The sequence below is a fragment of the Pleuronectes platessa genome, chromosome 18 (genome assembly GCF_947347685.1).
Source record: "Pleuronectes platessa chromosome 18, fPlePla1.1, whole genome shotgun sequence".
Taxonomy (NCBI): domain Eukaryota; kingdom Metazoa; phylum Chordata; class Actinopteri; order Pleuronectiformes; family Pleuronectidae; genus Pleuronectes; species Pleuronectes platessa.
The window spans coordinates 5498412-5525780 of NC_070643.1; the positions used below are offsets into that span (position 1 = coordinate 5498412).

General features: G+C 41.5%; 1 protein-coding gene across 1 annotated transcript in view; it reads left to right on the forward strand.

Moving 5' to 3' along the window:
* The window catches only part of kcnk9 (potassium channel, subfamily K, member 9), a 38774-nt gene extending 11662 nt beyond the window's left edge, over positions 1-27112 (forward strand). Inside the window, exon 2 of the mRNA XM_053446477.1 lies at positions 26229-27112. Within this exon, the coding sequence (XP_053302452.1) occupies positions 26229-27112 (884 nt within the window). The remainder of the gene's footprint in view (positions 1-26228) is intronic.
* Positions 27113-27369: the final 257 nt, after the last annotated feature.

Below are 27369 nucleotides of genomic sequence, written 5' to 3' on the forward strand. Positions count from 1 at the left end.
CTATTAGTCGTCTACTCCACAAATCTGGCCTTTATGGAAGAGTGGCAAGAAGAAAGCCATTGTTGAAAGGGATCCATAAAAAATCCCGTTTGGAGTTTGCCAGAAGCCATGTGGGAGACACAGCAAACATGTGGAAGAAGGTGCTCTGGTCAGATGAGACCAAAATTGAACTTTTTGGCCTCAATGCAAAATGCTATGTGTGGCGAAAACCCAACACTGCCCATCACCCTGAGCACACCATCCCAACAGTGAAACATGGTGGTGGTAGCATCATGCTGTGGGGATGCTTCTCCTCAGCAGGTACAGGGAAACTGGTCAGAATAGAGGGAAAGATGGATGGAGCCAAATACAGGGAAATCCTTGAAGAAAATCTGATGCAGTCTGCAAAAGACTTGAGACTGGGGCGGAGGTTCATCTTCCAGCAGGACAATGACCCTAAACATACAGCCAGAGATACAAAGGAATGGTTTGGATTAAAGAATGTTAATGTCTTAAAATGGCCCAGTCAAAGCCCAGACCTCAATCCAATAGAGAATCTATGGCAAGACTTGAAGATTGCGGTTCACAGACGGTCTCCATCCAATCTGACTGAGCTTCATCTTTTTTTGCCAAGAAGAATGGACAAACCTTTCCATCTCTAGATGTGCAAAGCTGGTAGAGACATTCCCCAAAAGACTTGCAGCTGTAATTGCAGCGAAAGGGGGTTCTACCAAGTATTGACACAGGGGGTGAATACTTATGCACCCAACAGATGTCAAATTTTTTGTTCTCATTATTGTTTGTGTCACAATAAAATTTATTTTGCACCTCCAAAGTACTATGCATGTTTTGTTGATCAAACGGGAAAAAGTTTATTTAAGTCTATTTGAATTCCAGTTAGTAACAGTACATAATGGGAAAAAGTCCAAGGGGGGTGAATACTTATGCAAGGCACTGTATGTGGCTCAGGAGGGAAAGCAGGTCAGGGCAGAAGCCACACAGTGATTGCATAGTTCGGATCACAAAATGATCTAGCTTTTTTCTTAACCCTCCCCTGAGTCATGTCCAGTTTCAGGATAGGTCGATCAGCCTGTTTGATTACTAAACTAGCTTCAGAAAGTCATTTATCACGTGAAACTCAAGGTCTTCCTTTTCATCCTGTTAACGTGCTAACTGCCCACGAGCACTGCTGAGTAGCTGGTTGCAGATCAGTTAAGGTAGATGTTTATTATGAAGATAGATTTTATTGATGGGAAAAGTGACTTTCTTTGTCCAGCTGTAGCTTTTCATTGCCCTAGACCAGGGGTTTTCATCCAGGGGTCCGCGGCCCCCTGGTGGTCCGTGACGGCATTGCAGGGGGTCCGTGAAATTTGCTTTGATATTTCAACACATTTCCAGATTACTCTTGAATATCATGGAAAATATTTAAAATAAGAAAGATATGTCTAAAATAATATAAAGGTGATGAGGGGAACCTTGAAACCGGCTTGGGGCTAGAAACTGCCAGTAGTTTCCCCCTGTGCATGTGTGTTAAAGGTAGATGTAGAAGAGTGGTTGAGCTAGGTAGAAAACTCTCAGGAGGTCTTTGAGATGTAGTTTGCATGATGGGAATTTTTATTTTCCGAAAAAGAAGGCCCAAAAGGGCAGAATTAATAATGAAAATATTAAATAAAACAAAAGAGCGAAAAACAAATACTTTGTAATAAGAAAAATAAATTGGCATAATAGCCAAAACAATTAATTGCAATAACAGTCACTTTACCACGTTCGCTGGTTGAGAAACTATTTCTTAGGAGAGCTCTAGACACACACACACACACACAGAAGTACTACTCATGCAGTAGGTGGGATTTGCTGCTGGTGATCATGAGGTTAATCTTAAGTAGGCCTCAATTGTTTGTGTGATATTGTATGATTATCATTTGTGACATATTCTGCATTATTTTGTCATCAGTTGTAGCCCCAGTTTATGTTGATTGTTATTGATCAACGTTACTTTAACGTTCTCTCAACATATCAGCTACTAGTCTGTACATTAAGTCATGAACGTTATATATTGACGTACATATGGTTCTGAGATGCACAACTACAAACTGCATTTAAATTTTGTGTTCAATTCTTAAGCACTGAGAATCAACATTTTTTCTGTTTTTTACACATTTTTGTAGATTTGTTTGAGGTTTTAAACAAAACAACATGGAAAACCAAATGTTAATACTTCCTTCTATCCACTTGCGCGCACACACACACACACAAACACACAAACACACACGCGTAGGCACGCACGCTCGTAGGCACATCACTGGGCCGCGGATTACTTTCCCGTCAGAATGGTGGTCCCTGGGACAAAACCAGTTGAAAACCGCTGCCATAGACTGTACAGAAGACATCGACTGCACAATGAATGCATCATGCACACAGTGACAGAGGGGGCGCTCTTTCCCTTGTTACACCACTAGTACAAATTTGATAGTGGGATTTTTTGACAAGAAGGGAACAGTGAAAGCCAAAGTCGTGATAAAACTAATTTTGTTTTCTTTATTAGAATATATTTATAAGGCCAGGTTTCATTTGGCCTCTGAAAGAAATCTCCGCCGCTATAAATAATATTAAAAATAAAACAACTCGCCGCTTGGCAGCTGGCTGTAATTCAGACTAATATCTGATGAATGTGTTCTCACCTTTCTCCTAAAAAAGGAAAGAGTTGTTAATATGCTGTCTGACGGCTGCTTATTGAAAAATGATTTGAGGTGTTCACCCTGGTTGGGCTTTGGAGGCAGTAGATTATTTTCACTTTGCAAGCGTCCTGCCGGGAGCTTGATGGAGGTCTCCTAACGGATCGATGGGAATGTGTTCCTGTGGTGCTGATTCTCTCAGCAGGAGCCACTTCTCTGGAGCTGGCTGGTCTGTTTTCACAGCTCAGGGTAACACACAAGGTCCTTCAGTGCAGCACAGTTTCGACTTTAGCTTAATCTTAAAATGAAATGACACAAGGTAATATTACTGTAAAGGACCTTTTTAATATCCCCTGTCTCTCTCAATGGATCTTAATGAAATGATCCTGATGTCTTTACAGTGCAATCATACTACCAAATGAATTGATTTTAGAAAATCCAGCCCAAATGTTGATCTGATTTCAGTGTTAATAATAATATAAGTGATGAGCAACACTATTAACACTAAAATGGCTCGGATCAGAGCTCAAACCTCCACACAGGCCAAACAGTTCCCTAAGTATGCCATATTGTTTTCATCAAGATCAACAAAAAACTGAAAATGTAAAAAAAAAAGAAATTGATAAAACACAGCAATGTTTAAGAAGTTGAAAAACCAATCCTGGATCTGCCTCCTTAACTAAAGTTATTTTGTTATTTCTCATCAAGTTTTATGAAAATTCGTTCAGTTGTTTTTGTGCTATCCTGCAAATATACAAACCAACAAACAAACAAACAAACAGAAAACAGCGAATATATAACCTCAGTGGCAGAGATAAAAATAAGACCCTCAATGTAATGAAAGAGAAATGAACTTAAAACATCACACACAAAAAATGAGAGTTCCTCATCTCTCCCGATTCGAGGCGTCTGCCCGGCATGTGAAAGCCGCTGCAGTGATAAGCCTCACATCTCACCTGGAATCCTGGAGCCAGGGCTTTCTAAGCTGCAGTATCTAACTCTTTAACTCCGGGCAGAATTTGCATTTGTAAATCTTGCTCTACTCTCCTCAAGTCGGTCTATTTCCTGGCTCAACAGTTGTCAGTCATCTTGAAAGGGCATCTGCCTCGAAACAACGAGCAGCCCGAGGCAGAGGCAGCCGCCACGAGGCTGCAGCGAGAGATGAGGAAGACGCAGCTCGCAGGTAATCTGAAACAAACAGGCAGAACAGAGACTGTCTGCAGCATGTTTAGCTTCCCTGGACTGTAGTGTTGTTAGTACTACTTCTCTGCTCTGTGCCTCTGATCTCATTCATCAAAACAATGCTGATGGCTCGTGGCCAGCTTTTTGTGTGTTTTCTCATCTGTGTGAAGAGAGAAAGATAAATGTGCTCGAATATCCACAGGCCGGCGAGAGCCTTCCTCTCACCAGCAGAGTTTCTTAAAGGAGTCACGGTGGCAACTGGATGTTCCACTCCAGCACAGACGAGACCCAGTAGAGCGGCGGGCACAGTGGGCTCATTCAGGCTCAAGTCGGCCAGCGTGAGTGGAGAGTGCTGCTTGATCGCAGTGGCTCTTTGTAGTATGTTTTCTTGTGGGGTAGGGGGTCCAGGTGGTGTCCCTCTTGAGCAGCTGGCAGAGAAAAGCCATGTTGGCTGAACACTGAGGAAGAAAATGGAGGTATATTGTTGAAGGAGTGAAGATGATGGAGGGGAACAATTTAAATAGACAAATATATAGAAGATATATTTCAATTTTTTTCCGTTGCCATAAATGTCAAAATACAAGAAACTTTGTCATTCAATTGACCTGTTTAACCAACTGTGCACATTGAACTCCCAAAAACTTCTGTATTTAATACAACAAGCACTCTGTGATTTGTTCATCCGGGCACAATGTACTACCAATATATATAATTTATATGAATCAGATATGAAGCCAATATACTGCGGTATATTCTTAACTTCAGAAAACCTTGAATCTGACTTTGAGTGAAAATAAAAATGACATGAACGAGCGTGCAGCATGATCTGCTTGATGATTACACGAAAAAAAATATAATTTTTTTTTTTTTTAAATCATCTTAGGGAATTAAAAGGAAGCCCGCCAGGCTGCATTATATATGAGCCAAGATGGAATAAAAGTTGAGTTTTCAAACTCTGATTCCGCATCAACACGACTGTATCAAATATTGGCAATAGCATACACTGCAATACATATGAGCTCATAACGCAAATGTTGTTGAATGTACGAAGGTGGATCATTTCTTTCCCCAGAAGAGATGTGAGTCTGTGTGTACATACATTTTCGGAAAAATTTAAGCTTTACAACTTGAGCTTAGTCTCGTAGTCAGGCCATTATTGCTATTGGTTGTTGTACAATTGAGTCACTAAGGTAATTTCTCTCAAAGAAATCTTATGGGGGGAAGAAAATTGAGCTGCAGCAGGAGGATTAGAGCAACAAAACCTCAGGTGAATCGAGCTCATTTGGAAGATAATCAACGGCAAATTATATAATTATTACCCAGTTTATCCAATAATTACACATCCGTCATTTTGGGTGAGCTCACTGTCAGTTTAACCTCCAGATCAAATGGTTTGGGATGTCAGCTTTGTCTGTTGCTTGTCAACAACGCGTCATCTGCCTCCTGGCTGCCTCGCTGGACTGTGCAGCCATTATGTTGCCATGTTGGCGCTGTGTGGAAAAACACAGGCACTATGTCACCCCATATACTCCCTGGATATTGTCACACAAGTGCACAAAATGTCTCATACAAGAATAGTACAGACGCTGTCATATTAATAATGGATGGTGCAGATGATGCGAGTGAAAACAGTTGCATTGTCATATTAATTAATTGCTGAGTCTCGGCCTTGGCCTCTTCTGAATCCATTTTAGTCTCTAGAAAAATACAGGCTACTACGGTCCTCACCAGTGATGATGCTGCTGGAGATTATCTTGACAAATATAAAAATATTGCGATCATTTCACACAATGCATTATAAAATGTAGTGGAGAAGAGTTATTTGCTGGTAAAAGTGAAAGGTACTCAAAAATGAATCTTCTAAACCAGGGGTGTCCAAACTACGGCCCGCGGGCCATCTGCGGCCCGCCATCCATTTTAAATTGGCCCCCCTGTTCTGGGCTTGTACCCTTGAATGCACTTATTGTAAGTCACTTTGGTTAAAAGCGTCAGCTAAATGGAATATAATCTGATGGACTATGGCCCACTGTATTGCAGCTGTCCCTCAGAACGCCGCCACACTGTCAACAGTCCGCTCCAGGGCAGGGGGGCGTGGCGGCGTGAGTGGCCCAGACCTTCGTATTTTTTTCTATATGTGGCCCTCGGGATAAAAAGTTTGGACACCCCTGTTCTAAACTAAAGTATTAACTATAAAGGTGAATAGATAGAATAACACCATCCTCTTCCAAGTATTCATAGCTTTAAAATAATAGATACTACCCAGCAGTCTGGGATTCAAGTGGGCACTGCAGCCCAAGTTTTTTGGCTGCGAGTTGCATTGATCCACTATGGCCGCCTCAGGCTGTGAGTCAGCATGACACCGTACCCAGCTGCCAAGCTGCTCGGTGCTCCTCCTCACAACTCAGGCTCAACAAGGATTTGCATTTCAGCTCATTGTTTCGTCCTTTGTTTCTCGAATCACACAATTTGTACATGTTCCTCTCCGACATGCTATCCCTCCTTAAATCACCTGCACAGGAAGCCTCGGGGCATTTTATGTAATTCGTCAGCAACTGTAGTAAGACTTCAAATGACCACTGCGTCTCCATCATCATCATGTTAATTCTTTCCTGTTGGACCCCGACATCTCCCCTTTGCAGCGCTGCACCGTAACGCACACCCACACGGTCTTATCACAACCACTTTATTCCATCTGTAGAAGGAGTGGGAGTGTGTGGTCTCCAGTATGAGTTACTGCCACGGAACAGCAGCATGAAATCAGCGTCGGCGGCTTGTGCGCAGTGTGTGGTCCGTTAGCGTTTCTGATACATGAGTAGTGTCTCTGATACTAAATTCGGTTCCCCCGCGGGCTGGGAGACAAATACAGTGTGAGAGCACAGTGACAGTAGAATTACATAGGTTGGAGAAAAGCAAATAAAGCAGCGGGATGGGAGCTGCAGTTCTCTGAGCCTCACATGCAGTTTGTGTTATAAACTGACATTGCTGTATTTGCATGGAAACATATTTAGTTCTCAATGCTTCGATAGTCAAAATAAATAAATATGATGTGCAGCAGAGTTATTCATGTGAGGTGCAGCATGTGCTCTTCGTGGGACTGCTCCAACTCTGTGCATGCAGGTTTGAGTAAGTCACATATGTTAATTCATGATTAAATCGGAAAGGCTTACCACCTGCAAATAGACAACAAATGCCGAAGGGCTGTGGAAGACTGGAAAAATACTGAAGGTGGAAAACCGGGAGGCGCGTTTTCAGCCTGTTCTGTTTCTCCAGTCTTGAGAGGCCACGTGACAAGCAGGAGCTGTAGAACAAAGCCAAGGGGTGAGGGGCTGACCATTAGTGACGGCTGCTGTGGTCCAACATAATCACAGACTGGCCAGCGCCATGTCTCCATCTTGAAAAAAGAAATTATACCAGAGACGTCAGTTTGAGATAACCTTCTGACCGGAGCAGAATATATCCCTCTTACAAATCTGTGGGTAGGGCAGCGGCAGGGCACACCAGGCCAAGTGGTGGTCATCTTCTCTGGGGTGCTGGTTTTAGCAGCGCATGTGCCTGTTGCTTAGCAGCACTCAATGGCTGTATATAGGGGAAGCCTAAAGGCTGAATTATAGTCCTGTGACTGCAACCGCGGAAGGCCACGCAGTTGCATCGACGGACTCGTTTTGGTTTATGCTTCACTAACCTGTTGCGCGTGTTGCAACGCAATTCACCGCCAGAACACTAGGCGGAGTAACGTTGTTTGACAAAACACACAAAGAAGAGACGTCTTCTTCTTCGTCGACTGTTTATTTAGATCTCCACTCCGGCTCCTCATAGCCTATTTCTGGCGGACAAATCAGCCAGTCAGTGACGGGTTATACAAGTGGTCATACTTTCGGATCTCTTCTGCCAAGTGCTCTTCTATTTGGTCCATATTCGTTCTTCTAAATCTTCCGTGATTTCCGCGTATTGTGGGGCATGAAACCGGAAACTAGACTCCGGACGGGATGTAGTAATCAGACCAATCACAAGCCTTGCGGGCTGCGTGAGGCTCGCGTCGCTTTGTCGTGTAGTTAGAAAAATTGGCGGACGCATGCAAGCCGCCAGAGGGCACGAAAGGGGCGTGTTGCGTGTCTTGCGTGCATGCGTGTGCGTGCGTGCAACCCGACTATAATTCGGCCTTAACGGGGGATATAGAGTGACATCTAGGACGGCTCAGGACCAGGCGGCGGGATGTGAATGCAACGTGTCTTTACATAACGGGAGACAATGTGATGATTCTTCACTCGGAGGCTTCAGATGACCACAGTGGGCTGCGGCTGCTGTAGGATGCAATCAGTGTGATGTTCTCCACCGAGGTTAACCTCACATCTTATAGGAAATGCAGAGGAGATGAAGCCGCCCTGGATGTTGATGACAGTTGATGACATACTGAGCAGAACTGATGTTATTGTGCTGCAGGTTGTTCCCCCCCCCCCCCCCCCCCCCCCCCCGTACAGCTGGTAGAACATGACACGACAACTGCCTGAAGCTAATTCAGAGGGTTTTGTATCTCAATGAGCAGAGCTGGAGAGAACAACATCACCCGGGGTAGAATATTGTTATTAGTTTTTGAATTTTTTACTTCAATTTAGGTAATTTTTACACAACCAAAGATTATTAAGTGACCTAACAGATGTGAAATGACACTAGATGAATAGATGAATGCAGATACTGACCTCATATAACTCTCTATATTAATGCAGCAGGATTAAGAATCTAACCAGACAATAGATGATGGAATGAACAATGGAATTAAATGAAGGTTTCTTGTTTTGCATTGGTTGCAAGCTCTTGAATTCTGTGTGTGAATTCCTTAAGGGATTTTGACCCTGTTTGGTTGTGCAAGAATATTAATGAGTAAAAACTTTCAGCAGTTTTTCTCCATTAACAATGGACAAACAACTCTGTGTGAACGTTTTTATTTGGGAAGAAAAACTGAGAATTATCCCCTGACTCTGCAGATCTATTCAACTATAGAGGGCGTCAACGGGTTTGCTTTAAGGCCCACAACTTTCAACCCTTTTTCGAGCAACAGTAGTGAACTGTTGTCAAGGAAAACTGACAGAGTTTGCAACAAACTGTCAACAAAGTGGAGATTTTTCCCAGCAGAAGAGCCAGATATGATTTCCAGGAGTCCATGTGGACCAAAACAGAGCTGAAGCGAAAGTTCATATTGGAATTCAAGTAAACAAAAAAGACTACGATGCACATTTCATTATAATATGAAGGTGAACTGACTGGAAGGCTACATACCTTCCTTCCTGCATGATTGCTACACACCTCACACTACAATCAATTCCTCATCACACACTTTACAATCATCACAAACATATCCAGCATACTGCTTCTCGAAAACCTTGAGCATCTACTAAAAGCCGTGATTAGTCCCCCCTTAGGGTATGTAAAGATACAGTTTGTTACTATTCCTGTAACTTTGCATAAGTGTGTCTGTATATGTACAACTGAGCACAGAAATGACCACAAATTCAGTTTCGAGCTGTTAAATCAGGTGCAATCTGTGTGGTGTAGCATGACGTGGAACCTCGCTTCTCAGTGATGAAGCATAAATCGTTACTGCTCTGGCCCATAACTGTCAGCTAAGACCAAGTAAGCCTTCCTGCACAGCACTAATTGCTGTCCTTTACATTATTGACAGCCCATCGACATTTCCTTGAATGTTTATTGGGGATATAAGCTCAAAGTTTGAGGATCCATTTCTTCGAAATAGTTGTCTTTCAATTGTTTTTGTTCGGGTAATCAGGTTTCTCTCTCTCCGCTAATTGTCATTTAAAAAGATTCTACGTTCTGCTTTCAGTTAAAAGGACCCCGAAAATAGGAAAGTGGACTGAGGGGTGATGACTCCGTGAAGCCCAGAACAATACGCTCAGGGCTGGATCACTTGTACGCACATCGCACCCGCAATTCTGTGAGAGCACAGGGCTGAATAAAAGCAGAGCTAGAGACTCTGTCGTACCAGCAGATACTTTCGATGTTGGACATGATAATCATACACTGCCACACAAAAGAGAGGCCGCCTGGATAGCAGTGAGTTGGTAGGCCGCTGTTGAATGAAAGTGAAATAACTTAGTAAGTAAACTTACCACACAACTGATTTCCGTGTGCGTCACATTCAAACAACAATATGTATAATTTGTCGTTTTGCATATGTGTGACCATGCCCTAAGCGTAGCGTTTCAACCCTGCTGGATTGAAGGGTTAAACTAATGGTTTTTTTACTTTTTCATGGTGTTGAGTATCATTTTGATCAGATTGTGCTTGATTACTCAAATCTGGGAACACGACAAAATAGCTGCAACAAGTCCAGTTGGTCAAAAAGCATGAGACTAGTTTTAACCCAGCTCCACAAACTTTTGGAATCTCTAAACTGTGAAAGAATAGTTGAGCTGAGATTTTGACCATTGCCTTGTATTTTTCTTCACAATGTTAAGTTACTTGTAAAGTGTAATCAGTTACTGATTCCAAAGTAGTCATTGAAGGCATTTGCAGTGCTTTGCTTATTTCTCCGCAGCTAAAGTAATGCCTATTACCAAGGCTGTGCCATACAGCAATATATACACATGTGAAGTCTGAAAAACATGTATTGTCTGAAATAAGGCTCAGTGTTTCTGCAGCAACTCAAAACAGCCTCTTTTAGCACCAGAGCATGAATGATGCTGAACAGTGTGGAGAGAGTCTAAAGCTCTCAAAGCAAAGAGCCATCTTTGAAAGTGACGCGTAACAAGTATCAGTATGCATTGACGTCTGCTGGGATACTACGCTCCCACATCCCTACAGAGTTGCCTTTACACTGAATATATCATCAAAGTATTGTTCCTGGACCTGAAGGTGGTGACGGTCACCAGGCGAGCGCTCGATCAGCCCTTCTTTCGCTTACAAAACAAAAAGGCGCCACTTCTTTAGGAGAGACAGTGGGAAATTGAGGTGGCAAGGCCGAGGCTAGCTGTTTAGCATGCTAATTTCAGAAGAAGCAAAGAAGTGAGAAACACAAAATTACGAATCTGGGAAATAAGCTGTAACAGACTGAAAGGATCCTCCAAAGCGTCTTGTGGAATTTTGCAAACCAGTAGTGACAAATTGCAGTCAAAAGTAGCCGTGACTTTTTATTTGTATTCGAATGCTCAGCAGGCTTATCCTGTAAGCGGATGTTAACACTACACACAGCACATTTAATTTCCCCCAACCAGGCTTGTCTCTGATCCTTTTTAAACCAAAGGATTCATTTTTTGCTGGAAGTGATCCTGATAACGAAGCTTTTTGTTGCAAAAATGTTCACCCACTGTTGGTTTAATTATCATGAAGTTTAATGTAGAGCGCCAAAGAGCTGCGACAAATGTCAATCTAGAAAGAGCTCCCACTGTGCGCCTCATGTGGGTTCAGCTCCCCGAGGGTAAATCCAGGTTTCACTCATTAATTCACACGTCAAAACAAACCACACATTTTTGACCCGAGTAATCTCCCAAACAGACCCCTTGTGTTTGGACACCCGCAGTGAATCTCACCCGACCGCTGCACTGTGCTGCTGTCAGGCCTAACATGGAGAAGTCCTCCAGTCACGTCTATCAGCGGAGCGGCTGTCGTGGCTCGCTGTCTGAATGTGAGATCACTGGCAGGGGACAGACACCAACAGTCTTCAGAGGGGAAGACTTCAAAGACGGCTCGCAGCGCACATTTAAAACGGAGGAAATTAGTGAAACATCCTTTCAAATGAGTAGTGGAATTTTGATTTGCCTTCAAGGCTGCAGAAGCATGAGTCACCTTTGTTAATACTGATATCCCCCATGGTGTTTTATCACTGAAATTGCTCCCAGGCAAGCGTTGTGCTGGAAGCTGATGTGAAAAACAGAAGATTGAGGAGCGGCGCTACAATGAGTATCTGATAAGGTGTTGGGTGACTCACTGTTGATTAGTAGTTTTCAGGTGATAGGTAGTACCCCTTCGTGGAGGCATGTGTGAGACTGAATGGTGTGAATCACAGTTTTGTCGTTCACCTCAGATGCCTTATATCTAATCAGTTGTCATGACCAGGCCTTTTTCAAATCTGGGTATTTCTCAGCTCATTTGATAGAATAGTCACTGTGATTGAGGATGACAATTTGTATTTGAATCACTTTTATCTGCTCCCCTGATCCTGCAGCATGAGTCTGTGGAGTAGTGGGGTTTAAATCACACCAGGTACAGGAATCACATGTGGCTTGAGATCCTGCAGCAGCTTGGCTGTGTCCTCATGACAGAGAGGGCAGCGAAACACAATAAATACACATTATATAATTTAGTCACTTTACATCACGACTGAATTGTGTTTTCGACAAAAACCTGTGTTCTTTTTTTATATAAATCCTATCCCATGGATATTGGGGTCACACCCTCCATCGCAATTGTGTTATCCTGCAGGTAATCGCTTTGCTATAATGTCATGGTCTTATTTGGTCAGTGAGGTTCAGGCTGACCTGGCCCTGGAGCTATTGAGTAACAGGGTTATTGTGTATGTTGTATGAAATGTCATGCACTGCTGCGATATCAGCACACAAATATGTTACTTACCCAAACAGTGAAATCAAAGCAATGTCAACAAGACAAGTGCAGTCCAAAATTGTATTCATAATTTCTTCTAGCAAATATGATATTTCTAGTGTTTCACTACACTGCATCATAGAAATACTGTAGATATAATGTTCAAAGTACATTATGACACCCAAGAATGATCTCTCCACTGCTCGAGAATCAAATCAGACCAACAACCGTTTGTGTTTGTGTTATCTGCAAAGCACCGACAGCCCCAACACTCACCAGCCCACCAATATATGCTAGAAACCTGCTGTGTGTATCAGCAGATAACACACTGCAATTTATCAGCTTTTTCTCAGGCTACATGTTTCATGACGGAGTATAGTATTATACAGTATTATGAAATTGCCATGTGGAAAAGAAAGTGTGATAATGCAAGAATTTAGACCTTATTTACAAGAATGATTCAGAATTTAATCAATAGATGTTAACAGGTGTTAGCGGCTGCAGGCGGATGTGAGACATTTAACTTCCTTTAGCACCATCATCAGATGTTCCGAACTTGAGGGTATGCTGAGGCTAAAGGTAAATCCAAGATGTCATAACCCAAACCCTAGGTGTAAGTTGATCTTTTCTATCCTTCTATTCAACAGGCACTGGGGCCAGGGAATACTAAATTGAGCTCAGGAAGGTTCTGAGTTGGTATCAGTAAATATAGATGTTGCATTAACTAGAATGATACTCAGTCAAGCGGATACCTGTATCAAGGCCCCACAGTCTGGACTTTTACTTGGATCTGCACCAAATGACACTCAGTCATGAATCTCTTTCATCTTTGGTCCATCAGTAGTTTCTGCATTATCCTGCGAGCTGACAAACAAATGGACGCGGGCAAAAACACATCCTCCTCGGTTGAGGTCATTATTGTCACAAGTAGAAACAGTAGAAGCAACATTTCACAAGTTATTTCTCAGGAAGTCTTACACGTGGCTGGGTCAGTAGAGAGTGGGGCATGTTGGATTGCAGTTTACATTCAGCAGGTGCAAGAGCTGAGATTGGTTTCTGGAAATAATAACAGCAAACCACATTTTACAGATGCATAAATAGTTTTATCTGACTGCCTTTCCCTCTACCTGCGTTTATGTAAGTTAATTATCTAAATATAACATATTTTAATTTAGTTTCTCACTGAAAATAATTATCCATACAACAAATTTTACTAAATGTATGGAAGAATAAAGTCATGAAATTACAATTTGACTTTACTCTTGTTTATTATTGAAGAGTATGAATAATTTTTTTTGCAATATTACAACTTTATTCCTGAAATATTATGACCCTATTAAGGAAATCTCCTTAACTGGCCCCAATACTCCATTGCACAATTTGAATCCCTCTCATTCGGTTGTCTGGGTCATCAGTCATGCTCTACTATGAGGCAATGAGGTGTTTTTATTTTCCACATAGGATTATCTGTCACGGCTGCTCATGATGCTTGTTAGGTCTAACTTTTTGCCTCCTGCCCGCTGCACACACCTCTGTCTCTGGCTGTGATGACAGATTCCTGCTCTGCCATCCCATGTCATTCTTCTGTTCTTCTCTCTCATTAGCATACTCGGCAGTGACTCTTCCGGCTTTGTGCCTTCACTGTGTCCCATATCTCAGTGACGTGTGTCTGTTGGCGTTTGTTCTTTACAGCCCTCGGGGGCTATTTGTCGCGCCTCCCGCTGAATCCTGCTCTGCAGCTCAGATTCATCCGGGAGCGCACACGAGTCGAGCCTGTATTACAAAACAAGACTACAACCATTCACGGAATAAATGGATCTCTGTCATCAGAAGCAGGTGCCATTGACAGGAGTACAGCGAGGGTAGACGTAGCAGGTCTTACTCATGAGACGGATTACATTTATAGCATACACTGACTCCGCGCCAAGATTTAAGGAATCTCAAATTCTCTTCAGAGCTACAGCATCAAACCTCCACAGGCTGTATTGGGGATTACCGGCTTCTACATTCAGCTGCTCAGCTTCTCTCTCAGACTCGAATTTTTTTGTATCCGTCTACCTTGTGTCCCCAAGAAAAATAGAGCCCTCCAGAGCAAACACACAAGTGAGGGACCTCAAATTCCAGACTGAGCTTATTGGAACATTTCAATGGGTCCACTCATCCGTTAATCCAGCTGGTCGCGCATTTTCTTTCTCGCACACGAAAACACACTGACTGTCCGTGTTCAGAATCTGTTCTTACTTATTTAAGATTAATTGCTGATGCCGGTGCTCCTGTGACCTTGAGAACGCCTCCACTCCCTGACAGGAGTCGTGTAAATATGAAGTGAGCTGGATCCCGGGAGCCGTTTGGTACTCACTAGTCTTTAATAACACACAAGATTCATTTGTCTGTATTTTGTCATTTAGTTATGTTTAATACTGAATCTTATTCAAGTGTGTGCTTTTTAATATAAACATATTTATGTGTATTTTATATAACTTTATATATAATTCTTTATTTAAAAAAAATATAATTACAAAAGTATATCAAATTATATCTAATATACATAAATATCTTTAAATTACCATGTATACATTAGGCTTAAGACGTAAGAGGCCCACAATGTTTATTATCAAAAAAATATTCCTGCGAGGTGACAAACAAATGGACACGGGTCAAAACACAACCTCCTTGGTTGAGGTCATTTTTGTCACAAGTAGAAACAGTAGAAGCAACATGTCACAAGTTATTTCTCAGGAAGTCTTACACGTGGCTGGGTCAGTAGAGAGTGGGGCATGTTGGATTGCAGTTTACATTCAGCTGGTGCCAAGAGCCAAGATTGGTTTCTGGAAATAATTACAGCAAACCACAATTTTACAGATGCATAAATAGTTTTATGTGATTGCATTTTCATCTACCTGCGTGTATGTGTGCATTTTCAATTGCTGAGCAGAAATGCCCCAAAGAAGTGATCAACAAATAAGTGTAAAGTATTTCTATACCTGGCCGAGGTGGGAAAGTTGATTGACAAAAAAGCAAAGGCAGAGACTGTGACCTTCCTCAAATGAATACATGAAACGTACAGAAACAGTAGTGAGGTTTTGTATCATTTGATGCTTGAGTGGTGCTGTTTTAATCATGTCGTCATGTTGTGGCCTCATTTTCTGCAAGAATAAATGGCACCTGCCTGGAAAGTTAGTGCCACCGACTGTTGTTCTCTATTTGACTCCATCTGACCGTATTTTCCAAACAATATTGGATGGAATAATTTGGGACTTTCTCACGTTAATAGTTAACATTTGATTATCACTCAACTCTGCAGCTCCGGGGACTGTTTTACAATCTTTCCAGTCACTGTTGCTGTGTTTCCTGACATTCTTTATTGTTGTGGTTCATTCGCTGCGTCTATCCTGGTTCCAGCTGCAGCTGTTCTCTTGTGATAAGTCCAGTGTACATTACCTGCCCAGCACCAAATGGGACAACATTAGCTCTTGCTGCCACGATTGGAGAGTCCGTTCTAAACCTGCCTGTTTGGAATGTTCTGTTCTCTCATCTTGTGTTAATGCTCTGGAGCTACTTCAGAATTACTCCAGGTCATTAGTGAGTCAAACAGTTCCACAATCTACTGTCACTTGTTGTTGTTTGTTTGCTGGATGTTGCGAGCAGAGCTTTTCTATGAACAGTCTTTGGTGCAGAGTGAAGTTTGTGTTCATCCTACCTGGTTTATCTGCAGTGAAGATTTCTAAGTCAACGTGTTTCATGAAAATAAAACAGTGTGCAGCTTATGTTTATGTTGAATGTGATATATTACATGTCGGCTTTCCAGATGTCTGTTAAGCAGTCGACACAATCTTCAGATCCAAGTTCACATCTTTTTCAAATAAAACAATTGTAATTTAGTTTGATATCAAGTGTCGCAGCAACATAATGAAAGTTGTGCTTTTTTTTTTAAAAGAGATATTAACAAACAGGAAGTGATCCTATTCATGTTTTTGCCATGATAGCGATCATCGTTTTCATATGATAAAACATATGAAAACGATGCTGTTGTTTATCCAAGGATATAGAAGAAGGTTCAACTCAGATCGCCGGAAGGCAGGCTGCCCTGCCCCAGCTGAAATTGTAGATATAGTAGAGAGATAAATCTACTCTATATTACCTGCCCAGCACAAAACGACAAAGGAACAAAGTAAGCAAATGCTGTTCTGTACCTTTTTTTATGTTTATTCAAAATTGGGTGAGTACAAGAAAAACTTCCTGAGACAGGTGATTTATGTCTGGAACATTTTCTTGTTAGAAATACATAGAAAAGCTGCAGTTTGAGTCACTTTTGTATAAAGAAAGTGGTTCATAACAAACATTCATTTGTCAGACTGTTGGATGATGAAACACACACACAGGATCCTGCTCTAATTTGATGTCCCCTGAATAACAACATTGGACAAAACACTTAAAATGTAAATGTGATCTTTCTAAGCTGCAGGCAGACGTCTCTAATATCTCTGGAATTGCCTCTTCATTGACGCAGAATATCATGTTTGACATTTTTTCCCTGACAATAGAGCGGAGAGGACAGACGCGCTGAGAGACCATAACCATTAAGGCACCATAACAAAGTGGAATTGTGAGCAGACTTAGTGTTTCAGAAAGCACTGGTTGTAAAGGTGCCCTGTCTGTAGCAGGTAACCATGGTGTTCCCGCTCCTCCGACACATTAAGCGCTTGTCGGTGACGTGGTGAAGACTCGGACGAGAGCTGAACAAGGTGTTCTCACCTCTGTGCTCCCTGCTCTTCTTGACCTTCATTAAAATGCCACGGCCTGCAGCTATTAATGCCACCGGGGCGCCTGAAGCAAGACGTGGCAGATTAACCCGGGGATCACACAAGCAAAAGGTGCTGGTTTAAGCAACTGCTTGACACTTGTAGAGTAACTACCCAGGCTCTGTGTGGGTGCTAATGAGGGACTGCCTTGATAGTGTCATGAATAATGGATGATACATGTTATATAACCAGCTGTTTGTAAAAATAAATTAAAAACAGACTGAGCTATCCATTACTCTGTCGGACTCTCATGACAAAACGATGTGATTAGAGGATCAAGTGTAAGGCAGATATTAACTATGTTTCTATTCTAATCGGGTGTGAAAATAACATAGTGTGTTCCACATGAATAATGTATGCTATCAGTCCAATTGGAAAAAAAAAGATATGATGCAGCTCTTTCTAGTTTCGACGGCATTTATTGTAAGAAGTGTATTTATAGTAAAACACATTTTTCCACTATATATATTTTGCAGTGGCATCATCTATTCTCAATTACACAACTTTGCAGAGGTTTCTATTTTGAAACAACAGATATACAGGAAGTGGATTAATGTGGGGACACCCGGCCGAGGTGAAAGGAAGAGAGAGAAAAGGAGATTTAACTCGCTGACGTAAAGACACATAGATTTATTTGATCAGCTTTTGATTCACTGAGCCTTTTAGCACCTTTCAGCTCATTGTTTTGATTTTACAGACTACGACTTTAATGGTTCATACAAGCACAGTGTTCATCTTTGCCTTCAGCGATACAGGAAAACAAATCCCCTTTAAAACCAATACGGGTTGCTTGCTTATGTTTAACCTTGCTAAACTCTTCATGAATAGCCTCCAAGAATGTTTTCTCCAAACGTTACTTTGATCGTCTCTTAATCCGATCATGAATACTTAATGTTACAAAAAAGTACTTTGCAGATTTCAGTTGCTTTAAGGATAAACTGGATCTCAGAATCTCAGTATGTGTAGCTTGTTAATTCATGAAACCCTCATTGAATCATTAAAAATCCTTTTTTCTAACATTCTTTAATATTTATGCTATAATAATTGAAATGTGTAATAATTTAATTTAGGCTGCCAGCTGTGTCAATTTATAGTTGGAGCAACAATGAGTCACACTCGCTCAGGCGGACATATGAAGCTCACGTTGTGGGTGTCGGCAGACATTCAAAAGAAGTCATAGTAAAGTGGATTGAAGACAAACAAAGGTTGAGTCATGCAGTTTATGATGAAAGCTGTCAAACCATTAGAGGCACTTTGGATGGGATATGTGGAGAGACACAGGGGGTGTGATGTATTTAATAAATTGAGATGGCTGGAAAAATGCATTTCCTTTGAGGGATTATATTTTGTTCAGTCTCTTGATGTGGTGATATACATCTTAATGTAGTATCTGTCTATTATTCTGCTCCTTGGCATTCAACAATCATCTTCGGGGACCACGTTGTTCAGGACTGAAAATCTCAGCCCATGTTTTATAGATGCCCATGATATATTGTACAGACATTCACGGCCCCCAGTGGGTAGATTCAAAATCAGATTCGTGACTTGAGACTTTTCTCTTCCAGTGCCAGCTTGAGGATTTTGAGTTTTTCAGTGACAAGTCTTGAGCACTCTTGGATGGATGAATTTGGTCAGTCTGGAAAATATAGTGTCACCTGCATGAAAGAGTTTCATTTATCTAGTTGAAGATCACAATCACCTTTGACCGGATTGTCAAAATGTTTTGTGCAGACGGTCATGTTCTACATATAGAGCAGAGAGTGCCTGTTGGCGTGTTGGTCTTAAAATGAGGTGTGGTCAGGTGCATCGTTGGCACATTGCTATCTTTAGACAGCAGAAGTCTGTGATTTTTGCCATTAAATACCTGGTCTGAAGTCAGTTGCTCAGTAATTCACTGTTATTTTCAGCTCACATTATCGAGATAACAACATACGTGCATTGTGCTTATTGAGTTCATTGCATGTAAGATAAGATACATTTATTGATCCCAAACACATGCACAGTCACACCACATGTAGTTGAGGGAAATTTGTCCTCTGCTTTTGTCCCATCTGGTGAACGTTGTAGGACACACAGAGCAGTGGGCAGCCATGCACTGCGCCCGGGGAGCAGATGTTGGGGGAGTAAGGTGCCTTGCTCAGGGGCACTTAGACAGTGGGGGTAGGGAGAGTGCTCTTTGGACTTTGGACCAGATCCAGGTGTTGTCCATCCAGGTATGTTTTATTGTCACTGCAAGGAGTTGAACAAGAGACCTTCCAGTCCGATGTCCGTAACTTTCTGCCCATAGTCCAATTTTTCTGCCACTAGTCCACCGCCTCTCCAAAACCTAAAACACACATGATTAGCTGAGAGACTCAGTACAACCATTTTGAACTATGCCCCCTGGTGCCGCAACCCGTTTTTCCAACTAATCAGCAAAACTGGATTTGGAGACACCCTAAATGCACCATGTGCTGTGTACTGTGCACCTGGATGATTCAAATAGAGCCTTATGATAGTAGCTTGGGTTGCATAAAAAGGTGATGATATGACTGTGTATTGAGCTACGGTTTAAACCTCTTCCCACTTCAAATGACACTAGAACTATTTTCAGGCGGCACCTTTGTGCAGACATGTTATCACACTTCCCACTCTGGTTTGTTCAAACATTTGGAGAGTGACTCAACAGATGTGCAGTCATACAGAAAACTGCTGCAATATGTTAAACTCAAATTATCATCCTTTAAGTTCACATTCACACACGTTCACATGTTTATCATCTCGTTATATTTATTCATGCTTCACTTTTAACAGATGGTCGACAGATCCTGTTTAATACCACTTCAAAAGCCGGGCTTGTGGAACAATGGCATAGAGTACTGTAAATTATTTTTAGCTGCTATTTCTGTAATTATTACATGTCAGTTGTCCTGAAAGCAACATTTTCAAACACTCCTTTTGCGCTTCCAAAAATCTGATTTAAATTAGCAATTTACAGCATCTTCATGAACAGATTGTGTTAGTTTGTGTTACAGACACACATCTTGCTGCTTTCTGATAAGTGGCGTGCGTTCACAAAACAAAGTTTTCCCACTAAAGCTTGTAAGAGAACATAGATTGAAAGGAGCACACGTCCTATGGTCTTATCCATCTTCACTCCTCTCTGCATGCCTATACAGTTTTAAAGTCTTGACCTTCTTTTCTAAAATGCCTTGCGATTAAGTTTATTATGTTTTGGCGCAATTAAAATGAAATTGAATTTAAATTGAATTGAAGAGAGCGCAACCTACCATTTTCCAACATGTGACTTTTGATGTAATATTTGAGTGGCCGAGCCTTTCTCGTGCTTTTAACATTTATTAAAGAGCGTGAGTGTGTTTCGACAGCGCTACACATTGTGCTGTGCACAGACACGCACCTTCACCTGTGCACACATGAGCACAAAGGCACCTGTGCGTGGCAGGGCTGTCTGTGTTGCAGAGCAAATATGTCAGTTCCCAAGACAACAGCAGGTAATATAGTCATTATAAGAGGACAAACAGGTTACACTGTGCCGCGCTGCCGCAGAAAAACCACACATCCCATTAACGACTTAACAGAAATACTTTAAGAGACTGTTTTGGAAAAATATAGGCAAAGATTTACTTATAATAAAAAAAAATATATTATTCCCTCTGTCAAGGAGGATATAATATTTATTACTATTTCATCTGCATTTGATTCTTTGTTTTTGTCTGTTAGTTAGCAGGATAAGGCAAACAACTATTATAGAGATTACTATTCAATTTTTTACTTACTTTAACATTGAGAGATAGGATGTTTTTCAATTCACTGTAGATTTTTGAGGGAATAAGTTCACTGATATTTAGTGTGTGCGCAATTTGGTGTGTACCCAAATACAATTCTGGGTCTTTTGAATTAAACATTGTTTTTTATGGGGACTGCTCTCTGAGTGCAGTTTAAGTATTCATTATCTTTTTCAATTTGACTTTCAATTTGTTTTTTTTGGTGGAATCTATAAAGGAGAATACTCACACTTACTCATGAAATGCATCCCAACCTGTGGAATTATTATGATAAAAGCAACATAATATAAAGTACTCGTCAACTGAGCCACGGCGGAACAGTATCCATTATTTGAAATGAAAATGTCAGAGATGATTACTTTTACGAGTTCATATCCTCTTCATAGGTGTGCAGGTTGTCTCCCAGAGCCCCTGTAAATCCCAGTTAATCATCCTGTATTAATTGCTTTGGAAAGGTAAGGGACACTAATGAATGTTTGTGCTCAAGCTAATACCTCATCACTGATTTCATTGTTTTTTTCTCTCTCCTCTTTAATATACTACTTTCATGACTTCCTTAGTGTTATCTCTTACATATCCAGATGCCACTTCTTCTTTCTGTCCAGTCTTAAGCTTTAAAAAAAAGGATGGCAGTCCTAACAGGAAACATATACAAGTGTTGCAACCCTCATGTCCAATCGATACCTAATACACTCCGGTTTTCATTCCGGCAGGGAGAGGCTGTGGAGAGCGAGGTAGTAGCGCAGGAACCTCAAATAGCTCGTCCAAACAGAACCAGTTGTTAGTCAGTGTAATGTCTTCCAGTGTAAAACACAGCGTTGACAGATGATCTGCGGAGGAGCGCCGTTAAAATCTAATGAGAGTTTTTATTTCCTCGCAGCCCCCACTGTATTTCATTATGTCCTAATTACTCCACGAGAGCAAATTTGAGCTATAAGGATCAATATCAATTAATTTGCTAATTTTGAGCATGGGTGGAGGAAGACAGATGGCTTTGCAGAATGCAAATCAGTAATTGTAATTTACTAACACTTGTGGGAAGCCACAAGCATGTTGTACTGCTTCTTGCACATGATGTTTACTTTGATCGAAATAGATTTTTCATAGGCAGAATGCAAAGTGTGTTAAATACTTTTTCCTCATGCGTAAATTAGATGAGTAGACACTGAAGAGTCCCAATGAATTGTTCATATCTTCTACCCAGATAAAGCCACTCGTTGATAGTTGCTTCATAGCGTTATCTTTTTTCCACAAAGCATTTGACTGTTAATATCCTACCAGTGATCCATTGTAGAACAGTAAGATTTGTGTGTCTTAGATATTTTAAATAAGATAATCAATGTTGTGGATCGTATCCACTCACGTTTGTGTGTTTAAGTGATGTTCACATCGCTGCTCATTGTTCAAAGAATTCAATCAGCTCATCTGCAGTCGACACGCACCAGCAGTACACAGTCAGCGGCTGCTGACCTGCGGCTCATCCAGCAGCTTCCTGCACTGAGCTCCACCTTCAGGGGCTGACCAGTGGTTCTGCAGGTTTTTGTGCATTTAATGCCAATGTGTTTTTGATTTTTAATATTCAGATAGTGTTTAGATTTTAATCTCCAGGCTGCACACCGGGTCCCACTGACTAAAACGTTGCTCAGGTGACATATGATGGAGGTACAGAAACATGATAATAACTAGAGGGAGTTTAGAAACCTGGTTAATGTGTAAAGACATAATTTTGTTCCTTGAAAAGTTGACCATGAGTTAAGATAATTCTGTTTCAGGGTGAAGAGTGATCTATCCTACTTTTGAGTCTAAGGCAATTTAATTGTATACAGAGAGATAGATTCAAGGGCAAATAGGGAAATTAAAAAAACAATGAGAATATAAAAAGAAATCCATGTAAAATCAAAAAGTACAATATAAAATGTGTTAAAAAGCAAAGGAAAGATTAAATAAAAAATAATGAAATAATAAGACTAGGTAGTAAAATAATACAAATATACAATGTTATTGCAATTAATTGTTTTGGCTATTATGCCAATTTATTTTTCTCGTAAAAAAGTATTTGTTTTTCGCTCTTTTGTTTTATTTAAAATTTTCATTATTAATTCTGCCCTTTTGGGCCTTCTTTTTGGGAAAATAAAAATACCATAATACAAAATACATCTCCGCTCAACCGCTCTTCTACATCTACCTTTAACACACATGCACAGGGGAAAATTACTGGCCGTTTCTAGCTCCAAGCCGGTTTCAAGGTTCCCCTCATCACCTTTATATTATTTTAGACATATTTTCTTATTTTAAATATTTTTCGCGATATTCAAGAGTAATCTGGAAATGTGTTGAAATATCAAAGCAAATTTCGCGGACCCCCTGCAATGCCGTCGCGGACCACCAGGGGGCCGCGGACCCCTGATTGAAAACCCTTGCTCTAAGACAACTGTCCTTGTGGTTTTAAATACATGTCACAAACCTGTAAATTAATATTTGCATGTCAGAATTTCAGGAATATCAGAAAAATTTTGATGGGACATTCTGAGCCTTATCAATGCCAGTAAACGAGGATCCTGCACCATACTACTTTATAATTATGAATGTTAGTCCTTTTCTTCTATTTGGGGGGGTAAAAGGGAACCGTTGTTTGGGGGGTGCAAGCAAGACAAATATTGTTGCCATGGTGTCCGACATGGAGATAAGAGTTGGATTGTTCTTCCACTTCCATTTGCTCTCTTTGTATTAGACTAGCTTCAGAGTCAGATCTTTACAACTGATCTAGCAGTGAATTAGGCAGCCACTCTAATACCAATGCTATCTCTGAGGTATCATCTCAACAAAGCTGAGGAGGGGCACTAATCCCCATGCTGGTTACCATTGATTTAGTTTTTATCGTATTGGATCTACCAGTATTCTATAAAGCATCCCTGTAATGACACATGCAGGTGCATCATGTAACTTTAGTCAGACCAGAGGAAAGCAGAGTTTCTGGAGAGCTTCAGCCTCAATTAGAACTCCTAACATCTTTTACCTTCCCTCCTTTTAATTGTGAGGCCTCTGCCATCAGTTTACTGTGGCTACAGGACCTGGAGGAGATTGTGAATGCACATAACATATTCACTCTTCCACTTTATTTTTGTCTCCACACGCTCCAGGAGGAAATATTCATGTCTTTATCTGCTCAGTGCTCCACGATGTTAGCAGCTATTTGATAATTGTGTCTGTCTGCTGAACAGGTAGAGTACAGAGGGCTTGTTTGAAAAATAAAGAATAAAAGCTGCAGGTCTCAAAGCTTTCCATGAGCAACAGCTGCTTTGAACTGCTGACTACCCATTCGAGTCCAGCCGGCTATTGCTAATACTTTGGGTTGAAAAATGTTGGCCTTCATTTTACAATGACTGAAGACACAATACTGCAATGACTGCACATCCTCATAAGATGAATAAGGGCAACTTAGAGTTTAAAATGTCTCTGAACTTTTGTGTTTAACTTTGCCATCTGACGATACACTGGGTCCATCAATGAGCCTGCATATTACACATGGTCACATGAACTATACATTCATGCAGGTGCACACCAGCATGTTAAGATTGTGAAGATTGGATTAGACTTAAGAGCTTCTCCTTCTAAAACAGGTTGTTTTTCTATCATTAAACGCTCTGGAGTCTGTATTCTTTTTTTAAAGTCTCCATTGAAGATGGTTTAACTGTGTTCAGTTGTCATTTTTCTAACCTTCGACCTTTTGTGTAACATTTATCCCCTTTTCAGTATTTCATTATAATATATACATTTGCAGGATTTGTTACTTCTCATTGCACTTCTACTTTTAGGCTTGGATTGCTTCAGGAGTGTGTTTTTCTTTCTCCTTGCCAGGAGTCTAATTATCCGCAGAGGTCTCCACCTCTCCAAAACAAATGGGCCTGATAATTAAGACTGATAAACAGAATGAAGCCGTTTCCCTCCTAAAATGCAGTGTTTATCCTCACAGAGGTCAGGTCAGGTGGGGCTACCAGGGGAGCTGTTTGCTTAGCTTTAATCTGTAAAACTGAAGAATACTTATAAAATCCCTCATTCAGTTAAAGGATATATTAGTTACAAGGTTAAAATATCTGCCAATGTGAGAACAAATCTTTTAACAGGAAAAAGGTTAAGTGTTTTGCTCCAAGAGCTGGAAATACACTCACGCACACACACACACACACACACACACACATAAAATATTCCCCAAAAATGTGTCATTCTAATCACAGCATTCTAAACAAATGTCAAAAGATTAAAATCATCAAATGTTTCCGTCTGCATTTAAAACCTTTATAACGTGAAACTAACTGCTATACCAGCACAGTATGTTTTTCAACTCCACTGATGACCTCGGGACAATAACACACATTGCACATATAGAAGTGCTCTTGTTGCAAGAGCAAGAAGCTCTTAAGGAAACACGTGCTTCGGTGGGTGGAAAGCCGGATGGGAAAACGCAGAATCAATATTTGAAAGCACAAAACAAAACTTGCTCAAGACGCGTCCAAAGAAAAATGCTGCAAGGTGCACCGAAAATGTGTCTCCATTTGGAAGGCACTTGTTGAAGTGATACACACGCCAGCTGATGGTGGGAGTCTCTTGGCCCTGATTTTCATGTTTAATACTCTCAGTTATGGGCTGAGGATGAGGAGAGACAATCAGTGAGACACACTTTTTCTCATCCCTGCATATTCAACAGCACCAGCCTCATAAATAAAATGAAATCACTGAAGTCATTTTTTTTTATAAATAGCCTGCAAAGCACGTAACATACTTTATATTATTACATTTGAAAACTTGTATAGTGTATGAATCGTATTGTTGTCCTCACCGGTTGATTTTTAAAAGTCTGTGTGTGTATGTGTGTGTGTGTTTGTGTGTGTGTGTGAGTCAGCAGCTTGTGGTCTAAAGATAAAGTTTAATTAAGCTAAAAGCTTCACTGGCTCCTCCATGACTCCTTTCCACTCCCTCCCCCGAACTCTTCTACCTCACCGGAAACTTCTGACTAATTGGACGCCCCTCTCCACCACAATCTCTGAGCCCAAATAAGATTAATGAGCAGAAACATTTCTGTGGCATGCACAGATTCAATGCCCCCTTTTGGCAGCACTCGCAGACTCTTAGAAAAATGTCGTGCTTGGTCTTGTTTGTAAACAAAAGGTGATCGGAGGGCGGGGTCTCACCTATGACTCGCTGCTAGATTCATTCTCTCACTAATTTCTCCTGTCTGTCTCCTCTCTCCTCAGGTTATGGGCATGCAGCGCCGGGGACCGACGCAGGGAAGGCCTTCTGCATGTTTTATGCCGTCCTGGGAATCCCGTTGACTCTTGTCATGTTCCAAAGCCTGGGTGAGAGGATGAACACTTTTGTCAAGTGCCTCCTGAAGCGCATTAAGAAGTGCTGCGGCATGAGCATCACCGACGTGTCCATGGAGAACATGGTGACCGTGGGATTCTTCTCCTGCATTGGCACACTGTGCATAGGAGCGGCTGCCTTCTCCCATTACGAGGACTGGAGCTTCTTCCAGTCTTACTATTACTGCTTCATCACATTAACAACTATAGGCTTTGGGGACTTCGTGGCTCTCCAAAAGAACCGGGCCCTCCAGAAGAAGCCGCTGTATGTGGCCTTTAGCTTCATGTACATCCTGGTGGGCCTGACGGTCATTGGGGCCTTTCTCAACCTGGTCGTGCTCCGCTTCCTGACTATGAACAGCGAGGACGAGCGGCGGGATGCGGAGGAACGGGCCTCGCTTGCAGGCAACCGGAACAGCATGATCATCCACATCCAGGACGAGTCGATGCCGCGTGGCCGGCAACGGCGGGAGCCGTACCGGGCGGAGGTGACTGATTTGCAGTCAGTCTGCTCTTGTATGCACTATCACTCACATGACTTCGGCAGCTCTGGGGGAGGGATGGGAGGTCTGGGCTGTGCCTTCTCCCATCAGAACTCATTCAGCTCTCAGCTGAACCCCAATCAGTACTTTCGCTCAGTTTCCTACAGGATCGAGGAGATCTCGCCCAGCACCTTGAAAAACAGCTTCTTCCCTTCGCCCATCAGCTCTGTGTCTCCAGGTCTTCACAGCTTCACAGACAATCACCAGCTCATGAGGAGAAGGAAATCTATCTGAACCCTGACAAACATGGGACCACTGAGTTTCCATGTTTTATACACAAGGTCAAACATTTCCAATGCTGCTCCTTACCAAATCTTATTTCAGCACTTTTTTCCCTGTTTGGTTGCGAGTAAAATAAAAAGTATTCTTGGGATCAGATGAAGGACACAGCAAGAGTGGACACAACGGGATGCAAAGCATGAAGCATGGATTTCTATTTTTTCATGAGATTGCTCAAACCAGACACAAACGACAAGACCCTCCTTGTTACA